Raw genomic sequence first — 17,318 nt, 5'->3', positions numbered from 1 at the left:
AAAGGCATCGGATTATAATATGTTATATAATTGTATGAACACTCCTAATTCTTATTTTCTCACTATTTACTTATATTCTCGAATTCTCACTATTTTGAAATATCGATCTCCAAACGCTAGGTCTCTTTAAGGATAATTAGTTGAACAAAGTTATCATAATGAGTAATTGAGTAATGAATAAAAAAAAGAGTTTAACCATGACTAGACGTGGCAACGGGGCGAGACGGGGGCGTGTATTGTTTCTCCAGTCCCCGACTTTGACTTTCCAACATGTACCCGTATTCGTCCCCGATACCCGATGGGTTAAAATTTGTTATCTCATTCCCGTACCGTCGGGTATCAGGTATCTCCATCCTCGGTTTAGATTTGTAAAAAAAAATTGTAAAAAAATTATATTGAAAATCTGATTTAAAAAAAATTGATTGTTACACATTTATTTTTACTACTTATATTTGCAGCACATTTATTTATAAAAATCATCAAGAAAAGAATATTAAATTATGTAAAAATTATAAAAAAAATTAACAAATAATTAATAAAATTTTAATAATTTCATCATAGGGATGTGTATGGGAATGAGTATGAGATGGGTAGTGACATCCCCGTCCCTAACCCTGACTCTAATTAAAAAAGTTGAGTAATCCCCAAACCCGAACCTGTACTCGATCAACTCGGATATTTTTCATCAAAATTGAGACGGGTTTGAACGGATACTCACAGGTATGAATTTCATTGACATGCTTAACCATAACACAAGTTTCATCAACATTTTTTTTTATCCATAAAAATTGAACATAAATTGAATAATTTGTAACATCTCTATATTGCTTAATTAATTAATTGAACTAAACTCTTCTAATCCAATATAGATAGAAATAATTGAATAAAAAATCAAATAATTCATGAATAACATTATACCTTTTTATAAATCTTTTCACTAATTTTAAATAAAATATTAATAAATTAATAGCTTAAAAATGGAAAATATATTTGTTAAGTCAAAAGACATTTATGTCTTAAGGATGAATCAAGACTCCTAATTATTTTGATTAGATACAAATAAATATGAATAGTAAAAGTTGTGTTCGATATGCTATCAAATCATGATTTGTACATGTGTGTTTGTATTTTTAGACAATGCATTTATAAGACAATTGACATATCATTTCAAGTAGTACATTTAAGACCTTTATGCATTTGAGATTCTTTCATGTAGAAAACATTCTCTCATGATTTGTCAAAATCTTACGAGGAATAAATGAAGCACACCATCTCAAAGATGTTGATTTTCATCAAAAGACACGTTCTAGTATTGCAAACCTATTATTATGAAAAAAAGTGATTTTCCTATTAAATTATACAACATGTTAACCTATAAGCATGAACTTTCTATGAAAAAGAACATACATTTAATACAAGTATTAAATGTTTCAATGGATTCAAGACTTCAGATGAAGGGCAAGGTGGAGAGCACTGTGAGACAACAAATACTTGAAGATGAAAACTATATATAAAAAAAGTTTTGAAGAACCAAGACATGAATTATATCACCAACATATTCTTTCATTCTTTTTTTGTAAAGCTTTTTGTAAATCATTATATAGATACTAAGATCTTAAAATACTTTGTATATCTTGAAGAAAAAAAAGACTAAAAATATTTGTTGACTGATTTATCCTTTTATAAGATGATCACAAATTTAGTCGTTGTGTAAACCTTCAACAAATTATGTTGATTTATTTAGAGTCAATAATGACTTGATAGGATAAAAAATATTAAATTTAAGATCAGCTTGAACTAAAACACGCATTATATTTGATTCTCATTTGCAGGAAAAAATATATAAGATTAGGGATATACACAAAAGACATTCATTGTATAAGCTAGCTTAAGAATGGAGTAAACTTACCATACCATAACAAAGTGGATTAAACTATTTTATCCGGTGGATAGTGATCATTAATGCATCAACCTCTTCATGTATATATGTTGCCACTAACTTGCCAGAGTAAGATGTAAACAACACAAGTTTCTTTTTTAGAGAGAATGAACAACACAAGTTCATGCTGATATTTCGGGGAAAAATTTGAAATTGAAAGCAGTAAGTGCTGCAAATACCAAAAAACTTAATGGGCATCCATGCGTTACACTTATGCTAGTTTTTTTTTTTTTTAGATTCCAGTGCTTGAATATCACATTATACATTCAATAAACACAACTACATTCACATAACACCTAAGCTCAACATCGCTAATCAGGCTAAAAAAAAATCATACTATTTGAATAATGCACTCATCGGTTCGCGCTTACGTTACTATGGGGGGGAAATAAGAATTCTTATATATACATTTCATCAACTTTTATTTTTATAGAAAATAAAGAAGAAAATGCACTTATAATCAATTAATTATTTGATAAAGTGTAGATGACATTATTTTTTATTTTGTGTGGGTACACTGAGTGTAAATTGATTATTCGAAAATACCGTCGGCTAAGCAGGCAAGATGGAATGAATACTTTTGGATTTTTATACTCTAATTTCAAGTTTTGTCAATTGTCAAATGCTTGTTCAAACATAGTGATTCATAGTACTTTAATTATCGAAAGAAAAAATTGTTATTAACGATCGTCTAATGTTGACTGACTTCATTCTTATCTATTGGAATAAAGAAATCCAGTTCTTATCCAAATACTAGGTTTTTGTTGACCTTTTCTAGATTTCCTAGATAGCATCAATCATAGAGTCAACTATTGAGCGTAATTTATTATGTTATGAAAAGATGCTTTATGTGTCTCTGATTTAGATTTTTGAATGAAAATGCAGTTAAATGTTTTTTAAAATGAAAATATTTTTAAGAGTTATTTTTAGATAAGAATGCTTTAGTAGTTATTTCATTCTTATTAAGTTAAATGTTTTATTCTAATTATATATACATATATTAGTTTTATTCTTTATCGTTGGATATATTTTTTAATTTTAATTTTAAATTAGTTTATTTTAATTTGATAATTAGGTAAATATTTATTTTTCAACCTTCTTAATTTTTTTTTGATAATGAACCTTCTTAAATATTTTTTTTTATCTTTATATGTATATTTAATTTTCTTAACTGATTATCGGTTTCAATTTATTTTTTCACCTTTATTTTAAAATTGAATTTCAATAGTTTATTAAGAAAATCATTAATAATAAAATAATACTCCGTATCTAGTTGACTAGTTGTTATATAGTTTTGTAATATAGTTTATATAATTATATATTTAAAAATAATAATTTATTGTAAATTTTAATTATATAAACATAAACGACATTAGTGTATAAAGGAAAAGGAAAGCTCGATATATTATTGTTAAAGGGGCACTTTTACTTGTTATCTAGTAAGTGAACGTGTGTCGTCCTTAAAATAATTTTCCAGACAACACAAACCCGAAGCCATGAACAAAACCCATTAAAAGAGGATTGCTTTAAGTTAAAATTAAAATATGAGACAGAAGCATCTTAATATATAAGGGTGTGTTTGATTTGCATTTTCATTTTCTGTTTTCATTTTTTGAAATTTGTTTTCATTTTCAAAATATTAAAATTCTGAAAACATGTTTAATTTGACTTCTTATTTTCTGTTTTCATGAAATAAAAATACTGAAAATTTATGATATATTGACTTCTTGTCTTTTTGTATTTTTAGATTTGCTTAAAATTATATTCATTGTCACCGCAATTTCATTTTACCCGAAATGAGGTTTTTGTTCTCAACTGAAAACACTAAAATGAGAATTTATTGTTTTCATTTTCTGGTTATTTCCTGTTTTAATTTTCACCGAAAATGTTTTTAGAAATCCAACTAAACAGATTTTCATCACCATTTTCTATTTTTAATGAAAATAAAAACAGAAAACAACCAAACCAAACACTCCCTAAATATTTAATACGACAAGAACAAAGAAGAAGAAGATACCAAAAAATATTCACAAATTTTCTCCAGTTGTATGTAATGTGCTCATGAGGTGCCACACACGTAAGAATTAATGCCTAATTATAAAAATAAGCACATGATTGATCATTATATATATGCATAGCTTAGTCATATACAACCATTGATACCAATTTCATTTTGAATTCTGGAACTTTTGTGCTCAATTAGGATGCATTTATTTTAGTCGTTTAGATGAGACTCAAATGATTAAATTTTTGTGAGTGGCACCTAATTATAGTATTTCTATTTTCTCGTTCATAAAAAATATTTCTATTTTCTCTTCACTATGGTGTGAAATAGAGCCAGAATTTCCCAAAAAAAAAACTCAATATTGAAAATCACCTTTTGCTTTATATTTTCAATATTATGTTTCCTATGCCAATAGTATAAAAGCAAGGATAACGTGAAAACAAATAAAAACTCTTGAAATGAAAAAATAGAGATAACTTAAATTATTAAGGAAATTGTAAGAATTTTGGTGTACGAACGCAAGAGGAGAAGTAGATCTATATCATCTTGACTTAGTTTTTTTTTTTTTTTTTTTTTTTTTTTAATGAAAATCAAGTTAGATTCTTCTCTGCTCCTATCATATAGATCATGTAAAGTCAAATTTTCTTCATGAAAAATTTATTTTATTTAGATCCGCATGGCTGTGAAACTTATTTTCTAGGCTGCAAATATTGTATTAGTTATAACTTATAAACAAAACTTATTTTTTTAAAAATATTTTTAATATCAATTTTATGTTATAAAATTTATTGTTTATATTTATGAGAAAAACTTTCATGTTTTATAATTCTTATCGATTTTGTGTTGATCACGTTTATCTATATTTTATATTATAAAGGATAAATTTGTCTTTTTCATAAAATTTTCTTATTTATTTTCTTTCACTTTTCAATCTAACCAAACAAGTAAAAAAATATTTCATTCATTCTTTCATTATTTCATTAATCCAAACAACTTTAAATTCATCTTAATTTATATTTCTTGCTTTCTTATTTCAATTTTTTTCCAAACATAATGTTAAAAGTATATTTGCTCGGATTTTTTTATTATCAGTTGGAGTACTTAGATATGAGTTAAAATTAAACATTGATTTCAATTTTATTCTTTTGATTGAGAATGTGAAAAACTGTCAACCCAAAATTAAGTCTATGTTTTATTAAGTTCAAATTGAGAAGAAATTGGAGATTTTTTTTAAAAAAAAAGTAGTACATATCTCACTTTTTTTCTTTACTTTAATTTAGATATTTTTTTTTAATTTTCTTACATTTTTTTTCTTTTTCACACTATTAAACTCATCCTAAAAGATAGGAGGATTGTATATCTTTATGATTTAGGCAAATGTCCACCACCAATGTCTTCTAGTATTGGAACAAGTATTCTTGGGATCCTCAATAAAAAAATAATCTTGAATTCACATCTAATTTTGGCCAATATCTAAGTACTCTAGCTGGTTGTGTGTATACTACAACGGTTGAGTACTAAGGTACTAAGCAAAGTTATCACGAAGAGTATACATATGTGTTTTGACGGTCTCATTTAAAAATTATCTTTTATATAGTATATAACTAATTATTAAATTATCATTATTAAAAGAAATTAAGCTTAGTTAAACTTTTCAATTAGTTATCTAGAAACGAATAGTTTGGGCTATGGTGAAAAGGAGTGGTTTACGACCGATACAAAAACGTATTTCCATGCTGAAATAGATTATTGTATATTTATTTATTATGATTAGGATGTAAAATAATACGAGGGAGAGGATCGAGGAAGTGTAAAAAATGATGAGGAGTGTCTCTGATCTTTGGAATTCTCCATCCCTTTCTTTTCATGCTTTTTCAATGTCTTATAATTTATAATCATAGATAGACTAACCATGTTCTACATTTATGTTTCAACTTGTATGAGTTGTATACCTCAACCAATGACTGGATCCAGAAAATTCTGTTAATAGAGACAGTAAATAATTTATAATATTTGTAAAAATAAAAATCACAGACTTTACAAAATACATAATATTATAACAAAAGAAATCCAAGATACTAAAGTTATGCAAAGATGTTCATTAGAGAATCTGGAACATTAAAAATTTAAAAGATAAAATATTAAAATTAATATCAATTTATTCTTTTTTTACCTTCACTTTAATAAGAAAATTATTTTATGCGAACAATTTTTTTTATCACACGTATATAAGTAATAGTAAAATCTTTGTGAGAACAATTATTCTCAATAGGTAGATGTGTCACTCACTGACCTCAATATACATTTTTTTTTCATCAAGCATATCTTGTTGGAGACTAATTTCTTTTGAAATGTCGTTAGATCATTGAGATGTACTGTCAATTTGTTTAAAATTAGGAAAAAACAATTTAAAAAAATTATTATAAAAGTGTTTTTAAAAAAACTGTTGAGATTTGATTCTTTAAAAAAGAAAACTATTTATGTTAAAGTAAAAACAATTTAAAAAATATAAAAAAAATCATAAAACTATTTATTTTATTTAAAGAAAGCTTGTTTTAAAAAATAAGCTTAAACAAATTAACCTGTATTTATGTCTCAATAAGCTTTTTTCTATATAAATAATAAGGAATTGAATCCCTAATGATATGTTAAAAAAACTCCTATCTACCAATTATAACTTTGCTAAATCTTGTTGATTGTACACCTCAACATACATGTTATGATGTTGAGCCGGGGTTCCCTTGTTGGAGGTTTTTAAACATGTTTCTATAAAATCAATGTCTTTAAAAATTGAGTGGTACTTTTGTAAATAATCAAAAACTTTCAAAAACAATTATGTGAAATGCGTCTTTAAACCATCTTTTTTTTTTAGACTTTGCATTGTTAAACTACCCAACTTGTTTTCAATTCATCTTTGTGGCCATCATGAAAAGCGCGATTAGACTAAGGACGAGAAGATGCGATAAATCTCTTCTTTCAACCCCTAGCTTCAACTGAATAAATTTAAGAAATAAAAAAAGATAAAAAGATTCACCCAGTTTATGAAAAGATAAAATTCATGTTTCTAAATGAACGATGAACTTAGAAATTAGAAAATGAGTTCGATCAAATCATCATGTATGTTGGTCCAATAGCAAATTCTTTTATTTCAAAGTATAATTGACAACTAGGAGATCTGTATAGACAAAAAGATGCCCTCCCATTGTCTTCAATGAATATCATCCATCACAAAGATTACTTTTTTCCTTTTTCTTTTTTTTATCTAACCCGTCTCAAAGTGTTTTTGGGGTCCCAAAATCTATATGTACAGACCAAGATACTTGAAGGAAAATAAGCGAAACTAAATCTTCTCCAGATACAAATCTCCACCGTTGCCTAGGCCTACTTCATCCAAGGTTGACCGGCCATCTTTAATACTGTAACAACGACGTGGGGATTTCGTTGCCTGTGAAAATATTGGAGCAGTTAAAAGTGGATCATTTCAATTATATAGAGATCATATGCTGCTAGTTATAATTAATGATCAAGATTTTAAAAAAAAAGTTTAAGAAAAAACCTAAGCTCCATCAACTATGCCTTTATCAGTTTTCATAAAAAGCCATAACAGTCACTGAGTTAATTTTAGGACATGCTGTTAGAGAATATAATCAATGTATTTAATGGATCATATAAAATAGACAGTAGTATGAAAAATATGAAAACCAGTATATTATATTTATGTAAATTTGAGACTCGTTGGTATACACATCTTGTGATTCTATACTGCAATTGAAGTTAGCTTGGCATAAAGAGTAAAATAGGAGTGAAAAGGTTCACAATTAAACGAGGTTCAGTTATTGTATGCTAAGTAATTGCAACTATCCATACTCCATACATACATACTTGTAGGATCATGTCATTAGTTTGAAGTTTTTATATTTGGAAATTAATGTGGGTTGCTTGTTTATTTTTCTGTTATAATTTATTTCATCTTTTAAACATTTCACTTTACTAGCAATGCATGATATCAGACGGGGTTCTCAAAGAGAAAATCTTAATGGTTGTGTATTTGGTAAATCCATCGTGAAGGTTTCAGAACTAAGTTCCAATTTCTGAAAAAAGAAGGTAAAAGTGAAATTATATGCTTAATTTTCACATATTTTTCTGTGTATTTTCTCTATAAGGTTATGAAAAATATGAAAACCAGTATATTCTGATATGATCATGCCACATTAACAGGTTTTAAATATCAGGACTAATATAAATTAAATGCACTCCCGAGTATTAATCAGAGACATAAACTTGGAACTAGCATAATTCATGTCATGTGTCAGGAAACAATGATCACTGAGATTCACCTAGGTAATTTTGAACATATATACTCTATCAAGCATGAAGTTCGATAACCTTAATGAAAAAATTATGGTAATAAAGCATTGACAGAAACTTACACCTTTAGTTACTTACACCGTTGACAGAAATCATGCCATAGTAAAATAACATGAAGGTTCAATCCAGAAATCAAGTGGATAGGGAAAGAGGCACTCACAAGTACATAGGATTCAGACAAATATTCTCCTAATCCAATTACGCGTAAGAACCTAAAGAGTTCCTACCAAAGTAACAAAATGACAATTGGTTAGCCATGTATGCAAACTTTCACAGTAATGTAAAATAGACAGTACTACTCCTTCAAATGTTTATCTGGTGCTTCGCACTCCTATTTCATGAGTAGTATGCCTTTATGAAGTAAAATAAGGGAAAGATAAAAAGACTTGTTTGATTTTTTGAAGGAAATGACTTAAACTGAAGTGAGAATTATATTCCTCTAGGTTCTTGTGAGAGAACATTGATAATTCCAAAAAATACTTTGAAAAAGGCAAGGATGGGAATTTAATGAAAGAAGGGAGTGAAGAAGTGGAAAAATCCATTGGAAGTGAAAGGGAAATGCTGAACATAATGGACAGCTGGAAAGAGGAGATTGGGGGAAGATAATTGCAGAATTATAAGTGGCTGGAATGTTAGGATGGTATCGAGCTTTTTTGCTAGTGGAGGTGGGGTTGGCTCGGGGAGTGTATACTATCCTGTGGTGTTTGTTCCTGTTTTCTTGTTGTTCTTTCTCTGTTTTGGGACGAAAAAGGAGCTGAGATCCATTCCTTTAAACTGAATATTATCCAGAATTTAGTTTTCATCATATTCTAATGCTAATTCTACCTTAAGTTTGTCAGTTTTGAGAAAGATACGTTGAACGCAACCACCACCCGGTATGTGAACAGCAATATGAATATTATCACGTGTATCCGCATAATCCTGCAATCATGAGACAGCGAGGTACACACAATTCAGTAGTGCATTTAGAAACAAAAGTACAAGAAATCCTCCTACCAAATCAATAAAAAATTATAAGGGTAATGTATCCACACACAGGACAAAAAAGGCTAGCACTATTAATGCAAAATTTAAAACCCCTCGTTAGAATTTGAATTGTTGCACCCTCTTTAACACAAGTTTCAGTTACACATCGCGTGTATAATGCATGTCCAATATGTGTCTGAAAGATATCCTTTTTTGAAGTGTATATATGCTTCTTAGCAAACGCCACAAATGCAAAAGAGAAATGGAAACAGTAAACAAGAAGAGACACAACAAGAAGGACAAAGTGGTGCTTTTACCCATAGATAGAAGTAGCAGCCACAATTTGGTGCGTTTTTCTGTTGTGATGACTATTACATGAATTGCAACTACTGAAAACTATGATTGGATTTCATAAAAGATTTCAGTTGTTCAAATGAAAGTTGGAAATCATCACTGTCAACTTAATCATCTATATTTACTATAAAACAACATATTTATATTAGATTACAAGTATTTTTTTTTTCAGTACATTGGAGATAAAAAAAAAAAAGAAGAAAAGAAAACAAGTTGCACAAAAGTAAGCTTGAGAAATAGTGGTTAATTGAGTTACTTCAACATTTTCATAAGTCAACATAATGAAACAAAAACCTCAAGCATATGTTCCCTTAATAGTGTAAACATTAAACATCAGACACAGAGTACTTGCCTCTGGCACAGTGTAATAATGGATTTGTATTTATATACTTTATAATAATCATATATTTAAGAATAACCGCCATTGATGAATACAGGAAAACCAAACAAACTTTAAATAACTACCCATGCAGGCAAACACATACATGGGGCATGCCATGCAACCTTTAATTAACTTGTAATATTGGCCATCCATAGCTTATTCAATGGTTGTTTAGTGTTACGCTTCATATTCACATCATAACCAACAGCGGGAACAAAGACAACAGATCACAAACTGAGCAAATGTATTACCCTCCAAAGTCGTTCCAAGTACTCCCATCGTTTATCAGCTGGTATGCGAGCATACGGAAATTTAGGCCGTGTTAATGGATCGATAGCTTTTTGTTTGACAGGGCCCTGCACAAAATTGTGAAAAATGATGTATCATGCCATAAACCTTAATCACACAGCCATCACAGGCAAGAATCTAAATTCTAAACCTATTGTTGTTTCAGCAACCGATTGTCATCAAGAAGTGGACAGATATTGAAATTGTACAAATAAAATGAACATTCAAAAACCTTTGAGGACGAGGACATTGGAAGCTGGCCCGACTTAGCTTTTTGTTTTTTCTGAGAATGACTTGGAAGAATCTTATAGAAATAGAAGAAACAACAAAATGGTAAGCAGGGATAATAAATTTTAGAAATAGAAGTAACAACAATATGGTAAACTTCATGCTATGAGTATTATACTTTGGGAACTGCCCATTTCTTCCACGAAGATCCCTCAGTGCCTTCGGCCAAAAATTCCGCCAGTGTTTTCGGAGAATGACTTGGAGGAATCTTATAGAAATAGAAGAAACAACAAAATGGTAAGCAGGGATAATAAATTTTAGAAATAGAAGAAACAACAACATGGTAAACTTCATGCTATGAGTATTATACTTTGGGAACTGCCCATTTCTTCCACGAAGAAGATCCCTCAGTGCCTTCGGCCAAAAATTCCGCCAGTGTTTTCGGAGAATGACTTGGAGGAATCTTATAGAAATAGAAGAAACAACAAAATGTAAGCAGGGATAATAAATTTTAGAAATAGAAGAAACAACAATATGGTAAACTTCATGCTATGAGTATTATACTTTGGGAACTGCCCATTTCTGCCTCGAAGAAGATCCCTCAGTGCCTTCGTCCAACAATTCCGCCTCTGTTTTCTGAGAATGACTTGGAGGAATCTTATAGAAATAGAAGAAACAACAAAATGGTAAGCAGGGATAATAAATTTTAGAAATAGAAGAAACAACAATATGGTAAACTTCATGCTATGAGTATTATACTTTGGGAGCTGCCCATTTCTTCCACGAAAAAGATCCCTCAGTGCTTTCGTCCAACAATTCCGCCAGTGTTTTCTGTTATAGAAAATGGTAAGCAGGGATAATAAATTTTAGAAATAGAAGTAACAACAATATGGTAAACTTCATGCTATGAGTATTATACTTTGGGATATGCTTCCAAAAACTCCGCCACTGTTAAGCCCTTTTGGCTACGATGTTGCTCATTTTGACTTGGGTTTCTAGTCGAAACAAGAATCATACAAACTATTAGTACATAAAATAAATCAAAGAAATTAATTAAACTCAGCTTCTTAGAACATGTTTAGTAAAAAAAAAAAAAATAATTATCATTTATAAAGATTTCAATTTCAAAGGTATGAAAGAAAAATAAAATTAAGAAGCACATTGCCATACCGGAGCGAATCCTTTTGATAAAAGTCTTCAAGAGCTTTATTTAGATTGCCTCCATGTTTCTGCAGACCAGTTAAGCAAAAACTCAGAAAAATATTAAGAAAAATGCACGAAAAAACGAAAATTAAAGTGAGTAGTTACAATATTGCATGTATCGAAACTACAAACGAAACGGAGGAGGAAAAAAGAAAGAAAATAGAAAAAGTGTGAGAGTGAGAGAATGTGAAGTCGTACCTCTAATTTCTGAACGGCGACGGACAACGGTGCTTCAGTGACTTGCATGAAGTATTCCATCTTCTGCTCCTCTGGCATCGGCTTCGGCTTCGTCATCGGCATCGTTTGCTCGGTCGATCTGAAAGTGTTTGTGACTTTTTGCAGTGAAAGTGTGTAGTGTTTGTTTGTTTGTTATGGTTATGCGCGCTAGCCACTGTTTCATTTATAGTTCAACTTTGTGATGTGGGGCCCAACCTCTGAATCCGTTGGACTCGTGCTAACCGTTAACCGTTAACCGTTAACAGTTAGTACTAACTAACTTCGTGTATTATTAACTAATAAATGTAAAAAAATAAAAGAAACTTCTAAGTCCTATGCTAACACTTTGCACTGTTCTCCACTTGCCACTAATAAACTTCATATTATTAGAAAGATTATCCAAATTAAAAAAAAATATATGTTTAAAAACCTCAATTCTTTATTTTATTTCAAGAATATTTGGCAGTGTCATATATAAGAAATAAGTAAATAAATAATAGGAATAGTTAAATGAGTTAATTTTAGTTAATAATTTTTCAAGTAATATATTAGTTCGTCGTTGGTGATGATGATCTTTGGGAGATGTGAGTGGGGCTTTCAAAGACCAATATGTTGACCCACGACAATGCGATTCTAGCACATTAGGTTTAAGATATATAGAGTATAATTGGAATTTCCTTCATTCCATCCTTCTTAATTAACTTTGGGTTTCCTGCTTTAATTGCTAGCCACATCACAGTTCATGGATTCAGTTTCTACATCCTTTGGAATGAGAGCAACCTAGAGAATTTTTACGAGGGTTGCACTTGGTGATCTACTCTCGTCATGCTTATTTGTGCTTTGTGTAGAGAAATTGGGGTTGAGGATTCATGAGTTGATTTCAAATAATATCTGGTAACCCATATATCTTTGTCGTGAGGTGATCCTTCACTCACGCGTTTACTTTTTGTCGATGATGTGTTACTTTTTTAGAGGCTTTGAAAGAACATAATTATGTTATATGTTGTAATTATTTAAAAATTATAGTCTCATACTTGTATAACACATATTAGATTCATCCTTTAACTTACTTTTTAACTTTGTTGCAATACAAAAAGATGTAATCAATTCTAGTTCTTTGATATTATGGATCGTTAAACCAAACACAACTTTAATAAAATTTGAATCCTTTTAAGTATTTGGTTCCAACAAAATCCCAAGTCATTCACTTGGGTGTTATTTTTCAAGTGGTTGTGAAGTGAGATTAATTAACTTGTTATAATCCCTAATTCAACTTAATAAATTTAAGAAATAAAAAAAAAGATACAAATGATCCACCCAATTTTTTTCCCACTAATCTAAAAAATAAACCTTTTCACTCTTTATCACTCTGAATGAATGAATAATGTAGAAATTAAAAAATGAGCTCGATCAAGCGATGATGTATGTTTGTCTAATAGCCAATTCTTTCATTTCAAAATATAATACTTGACAAGTAATAAGATCTGTTGGCAAAAAAATGCCCTCCATTGTCTTCAATGAATATCAATCGTCCACTTTTCTTTTTTCTTTTTTATCAACCGTCTCAAGAGTTTTTTTGGGATCCAAATCTATATTGTACTGATCAAGATACTAAAAAGTCAGCAAAAAAAAAGATCAAGATACTACAAGGAAAATAGGTGAAACTAAATCAACTCTAGAAATAAAGCTTCATTGTTTTAATTTGCTAAGGCCTCCTTCATTGAAAGTTGACGAGCAATTGTTAATACTATAGGCACGACGCGGTTATGACTTTACCTGTTAAAAAATATTGGAGCAATGATAACATATGATGGTTAAATATAATTAATGATCAAGATAATTGCCCCCATACTACAAAAGTTGTATCCGATGGAAATGCATTACATACTTAAACCCAAGGATAATAAAAACTAAGTGTCATCATCTATGCCTTTGTCAGTTTTCATAAAAAACCTTAACAATCACTAAATTAGTTTTAGGATATATTATCAAACTACTATAAGTTTAATGCATTCCCAAGTATTAGTTACACATCAATTGGAACCAGCATAATTCATGGCATGCATCAAGAAACAATAGTCACTGAGAAAGTTGTTTAAATCATATACTTTAAGCATGAAGTTAAACACCTTTAGCCACACTATTGACAAAAAAAGGAGTGCTAGCACCACACTTTCTTACATGCTCCCAACAGTGTCTCTTATTGGTTAAAATCTATTGAAAACTATAAATCATGAGAAAGATTCATTAAATAAGATGTGAAACCTACAAAATTTTATGATTTTCAAATAAAAGGGAGTATGTTCAAAAGAGTAAAAGAGTATGTTAGAGAGTGTGTTCAAACGGCATGTCATAAATCATGCCATAAAAGTAAAACAACATGAAGGTTCAATCCAGAAATGAAGTGGATAGGAAAGAGACACTCACAAGTCTATAGGTTCCAGGCTTCTGTGCTCCACAAATGTCTATGAAATCAAAAAGAAGCTACCAAGGTAACAAAATGACAATTCGTTAGCCAAGTATGCCAACTTTCACAGTAATGTAATATAGACATATTACACCTCGAAATGTGTTGATGCCTATTTCATAGGTATGCATTCATGAAGTAAATAAGGGAAAGATAGAAAAGACTTGTTTGATTTTTTGAAAGAAATGACTTAAACTGAAGTGAGAAATTATTTTCCTCTAGGTTCTTGTGAGAGAAAATGTATAATTCAAAAATAAACTTTGAAAAAGTATGCTAATTTAAATACAGAACTCACAAAGAATTTGATTTCATCTGGTATTTAAAATGAATTCGATTGTAGGAAACAATGTCTCAATTCTCCAAACAGGAGAGAGATAAAAACAGAAAAATGGGCTTAAGGGAAGCAAATGTCTGTTGGTGTATGAAAGAAGAACAGATAAAAGGGGAAAGCATGGAAATTTAATGTAAGAAGGGAGTCAGGAAGTGGAGAAATCCGTTGGAAATGAACGGAAATGCTGAACATAATGGGCTGCTGGCAAGAGGGTATTGGGGGAAGAGAATTGGAGAATTGTAATGTAATGATGAAGGAAATCACAAAGGAGAGGGTGGCTAGAACGTTTAGGAGGATATATGAGCACTCTTTCTAATGGATGTGTCATTGGCTTGGGGAATGTATACTGGGCAGGGCCTGTTTGAGTAAGCTTCATTAGAAGCACTTCTAAGAAAAGAAAACAAGAAGAAAAAAATGAGATGAGTTTCTCCATAAGCTAAAATGAGCTCTTCATTAGCTAATCATTAGGGGCCTGTTTGTTCCAACTTTCTTCTTGAGTTATTCTGGTTTATCTTTGCTGTTTTTGTTTCTCTGTTCAACAGAGATTTCTTACTTATGCTGTAAGGATTTCATCATATTCTAACGCTAATTTTACCTCTAGTTTGTCAACTGGCATTCGAACAACGATAGTAATTACTTCATCAGATAACGGCGGTTCTTTGGAAAGCCTAACTTCTTTCTTGTCAAGAATTTTCCTCAATTCCTGCAATCACAAGGCACACACAATTCAGTGGTGCTTGCCTCTAGCCACATCTTATAATGAATTTGTATTTATATAGTTTATAATGATGATATATTTAAGAATCACCACCATTTACAAATACAGGAAAACCATACAAACTTAGAATAACTACCCATGCACACAAAAACATACATAGGGGCATGTCAAGCACAAGCACTATTTTTTTTTGTGAGTGGAGAAAGGGGCTATTTGTGAGTTATTGACCATTCAATCTTACATGTATAGACAAATATCTGGAGTTAAAGTCATGCAACCTTTAGTTAACTGTAATATTGACTATCCATAGATGAAGGGTTACACTTCATATTCATATCACAACTAACAGCAGGAACAAAATCATATTCATATTCATTATCACAACTAACAGCAGGAACAAAGTCAACAAGTCACAAACTGAGCAAATGTGTTACCTTTTTTACAAGCATTTTTTTGTATGACTCTTGTTCCTTTGAGGAATGGCTTTCAGCTTTATTGAGAGAACTCAATTCCTTTTGTTTATCAGCTCGTAGTGACTCTAGATATTCAGAATCCTGCACAAAATTATGACAAATGACGCATCATGTCATAAACCTTGATCACACAGCCATCACAGGCCAGAATCCAAACCTGTTGTTGTTTCAGCAAGCGAGAGTCATTTAATAATTGTGACATAGAAGTGGACAGACATTGTGCCTTCGGATCCACATTTTGTTCTGGATGATGTTGCAGATTAGGCAAGGATGAAATATGGTGAGAACTGTGATTGGAAATTTCACCAAAAAGTGCAGTTTCAGCGAACAATGCTTCATTAAGCTCTTCAGAAGAAATACCACCCCACTACATTGTGAGATGAGATTGAATGGTCAATAACTTATTGAAATAAGATTGAATGATCAATATATCTTTCTCTCTTTGACAAATATATATATATATATATATATATATATATATATATATATATTCTAAATCAAGTTAGGAACATCATCTAATAAAATTGTAGCTCAAGATGTTGCACAACCAGTCATCGGTCATTCATCAAACCACAGTGCTGGTGGTCACATACCTTACCTCTATTTGGCCTCTTGCTCTGCAGTCTAAATTCAATGCAACTAAAATTCAGAAAGACTGGAAAAGGAGAAATTGAATTGTCAAAATAAAATGAATATTCAAAAACCTCTAAGGACAACAAAAGTGCATGAGCCAAATCATCATCTTCTTGCTGAAAATGACCTCGAGGAAGCCCACCATCAGATGAATCCTGAAATAATGTTTATTGAAAGCAGGGCAAATTTTAGAAAGCATATAGAAATAGAAATAGAAGTAAAAACAAGATGAAAGAAAATAAAAGCAACTCTATGAACCACATTGCCATACATGTGCCTATCCACCTCAAGAAAATGGGCATTAATAGCTTCATTTAGATTGCCTCCATATTTCTGCATACCAGTTAAACAAAAAATTCAGACCACCGGTTACTAATAAAAATTGAAGGAACTAGTGCTTGCAAGGGTAAGGCTATGTACAATTACCCTCCCCCATACCTTCACTTTTATTTTATTCTTAAAAATGCACGGCATTTCACGAATTATGACTAGCTAAATTCACACCAACGGTTACTAATAAAAATTGAAGGAACTAGTGCTTGCAAGGGTAAGGCCATGTACAATTACCCTCCCCCATACCTTCACTTAGTGAGAAGCCTAAGGACATTACCGGTCAATCAAAAGATATAACTTTAAAGTAATTATTACAAAAGTAAACATACAAAGTATGTGATTGGATGACTAATTTACACTTGAAAGTACATAATCTAATTTCTCTTATGATAAAGACTATGTATTATTATCTTA

General features: G+C 30.5%; 1 protein-coding gene across 1 annotated transcript; it reads right to left on the bottom strand.

The window, feature by feature from the left end:
* Positions 1 to 7,065: 7,065 nt before the first annotated feature.
* On the bottom strand, positions 7,066 to 12,203 carry LOC100785249 (uncharacterized). The gene is made up of 12 exons (XM_006576297.4): positions 11,932 to 12,203; positions 11,701 to 11,759; positions 11,450 to 11,525; positions 11,290 to 11,361; positions 11,095 to 11,187; positions 10,901 to 10,993; positions 10,709 to 10,798; positions 10,535 to 10,606; positions 10,266 to 10,370; positions 9,138 to 9,233; positions 8,473 to 8,535; positions 7,066 to 7,389 (listed from the first exon to the last, which is right to left on the bottom strand). Exons 1-12 carry the CDS (start codon positions 12,031 to 12,033, stop codon positions 7,285 to 7,287), a joined length of 1,026 nt encoding a protein of 341 aa, XP_006576360.1. The 5' UTR covers positions 12,034 to 12,203; the 3' UTR covers positions 7,066 to 7,284.
* Between the last annotated feature and the right edge of the window lie 5,115 nt (positions 12,204 to 17,318).

This window comes from Glycine max, chromosome 3 (genome assembly GCF_000004515.6).
Source record: "Glycine max cultivar Williams 82 chromosome 3, Glycine_max_v4.0, whole genome shotgun sequence".
In the NCBI taxonomy this organism is placed as follows: domain Eukaryota; kingdom Viridiplantae; phylum Streptophyta; class Magnoliopsida; order Fabales; family Fabaceae; genus Glycine; species Glycine max.
The sequence above is the reverse complement of the archived record's forward strand: the minus strand, read 5'-3'. Positions and strand labels throughout refer to the sequence as shown.

Bases quoted from the DNA above. Each gene is read 5' to 3' on its own strand.
- LOC100785249 (XM_006576297.4), bottom strand. From the start codon at position 12,033: ATGCCGATGACGAAGCCGAAGCCGATGCCAGAGGAGCAGAAGATGGAA. The intron at 10,994-11,094 runs GTATAATACTCA...TATTTCTATAAG, and splicing joins AGAAATGGGCAGTTCCCAAA to ATTCCTCCAAGTCATTCTCC. The intron at 10,371-10,534 runs GTTTTTGAATGT...AATTTTGTGCAG, and splicing joins CAATGTCCTCGTCCTCAAAG to GGCCCTGTCAAACAAAAAGC.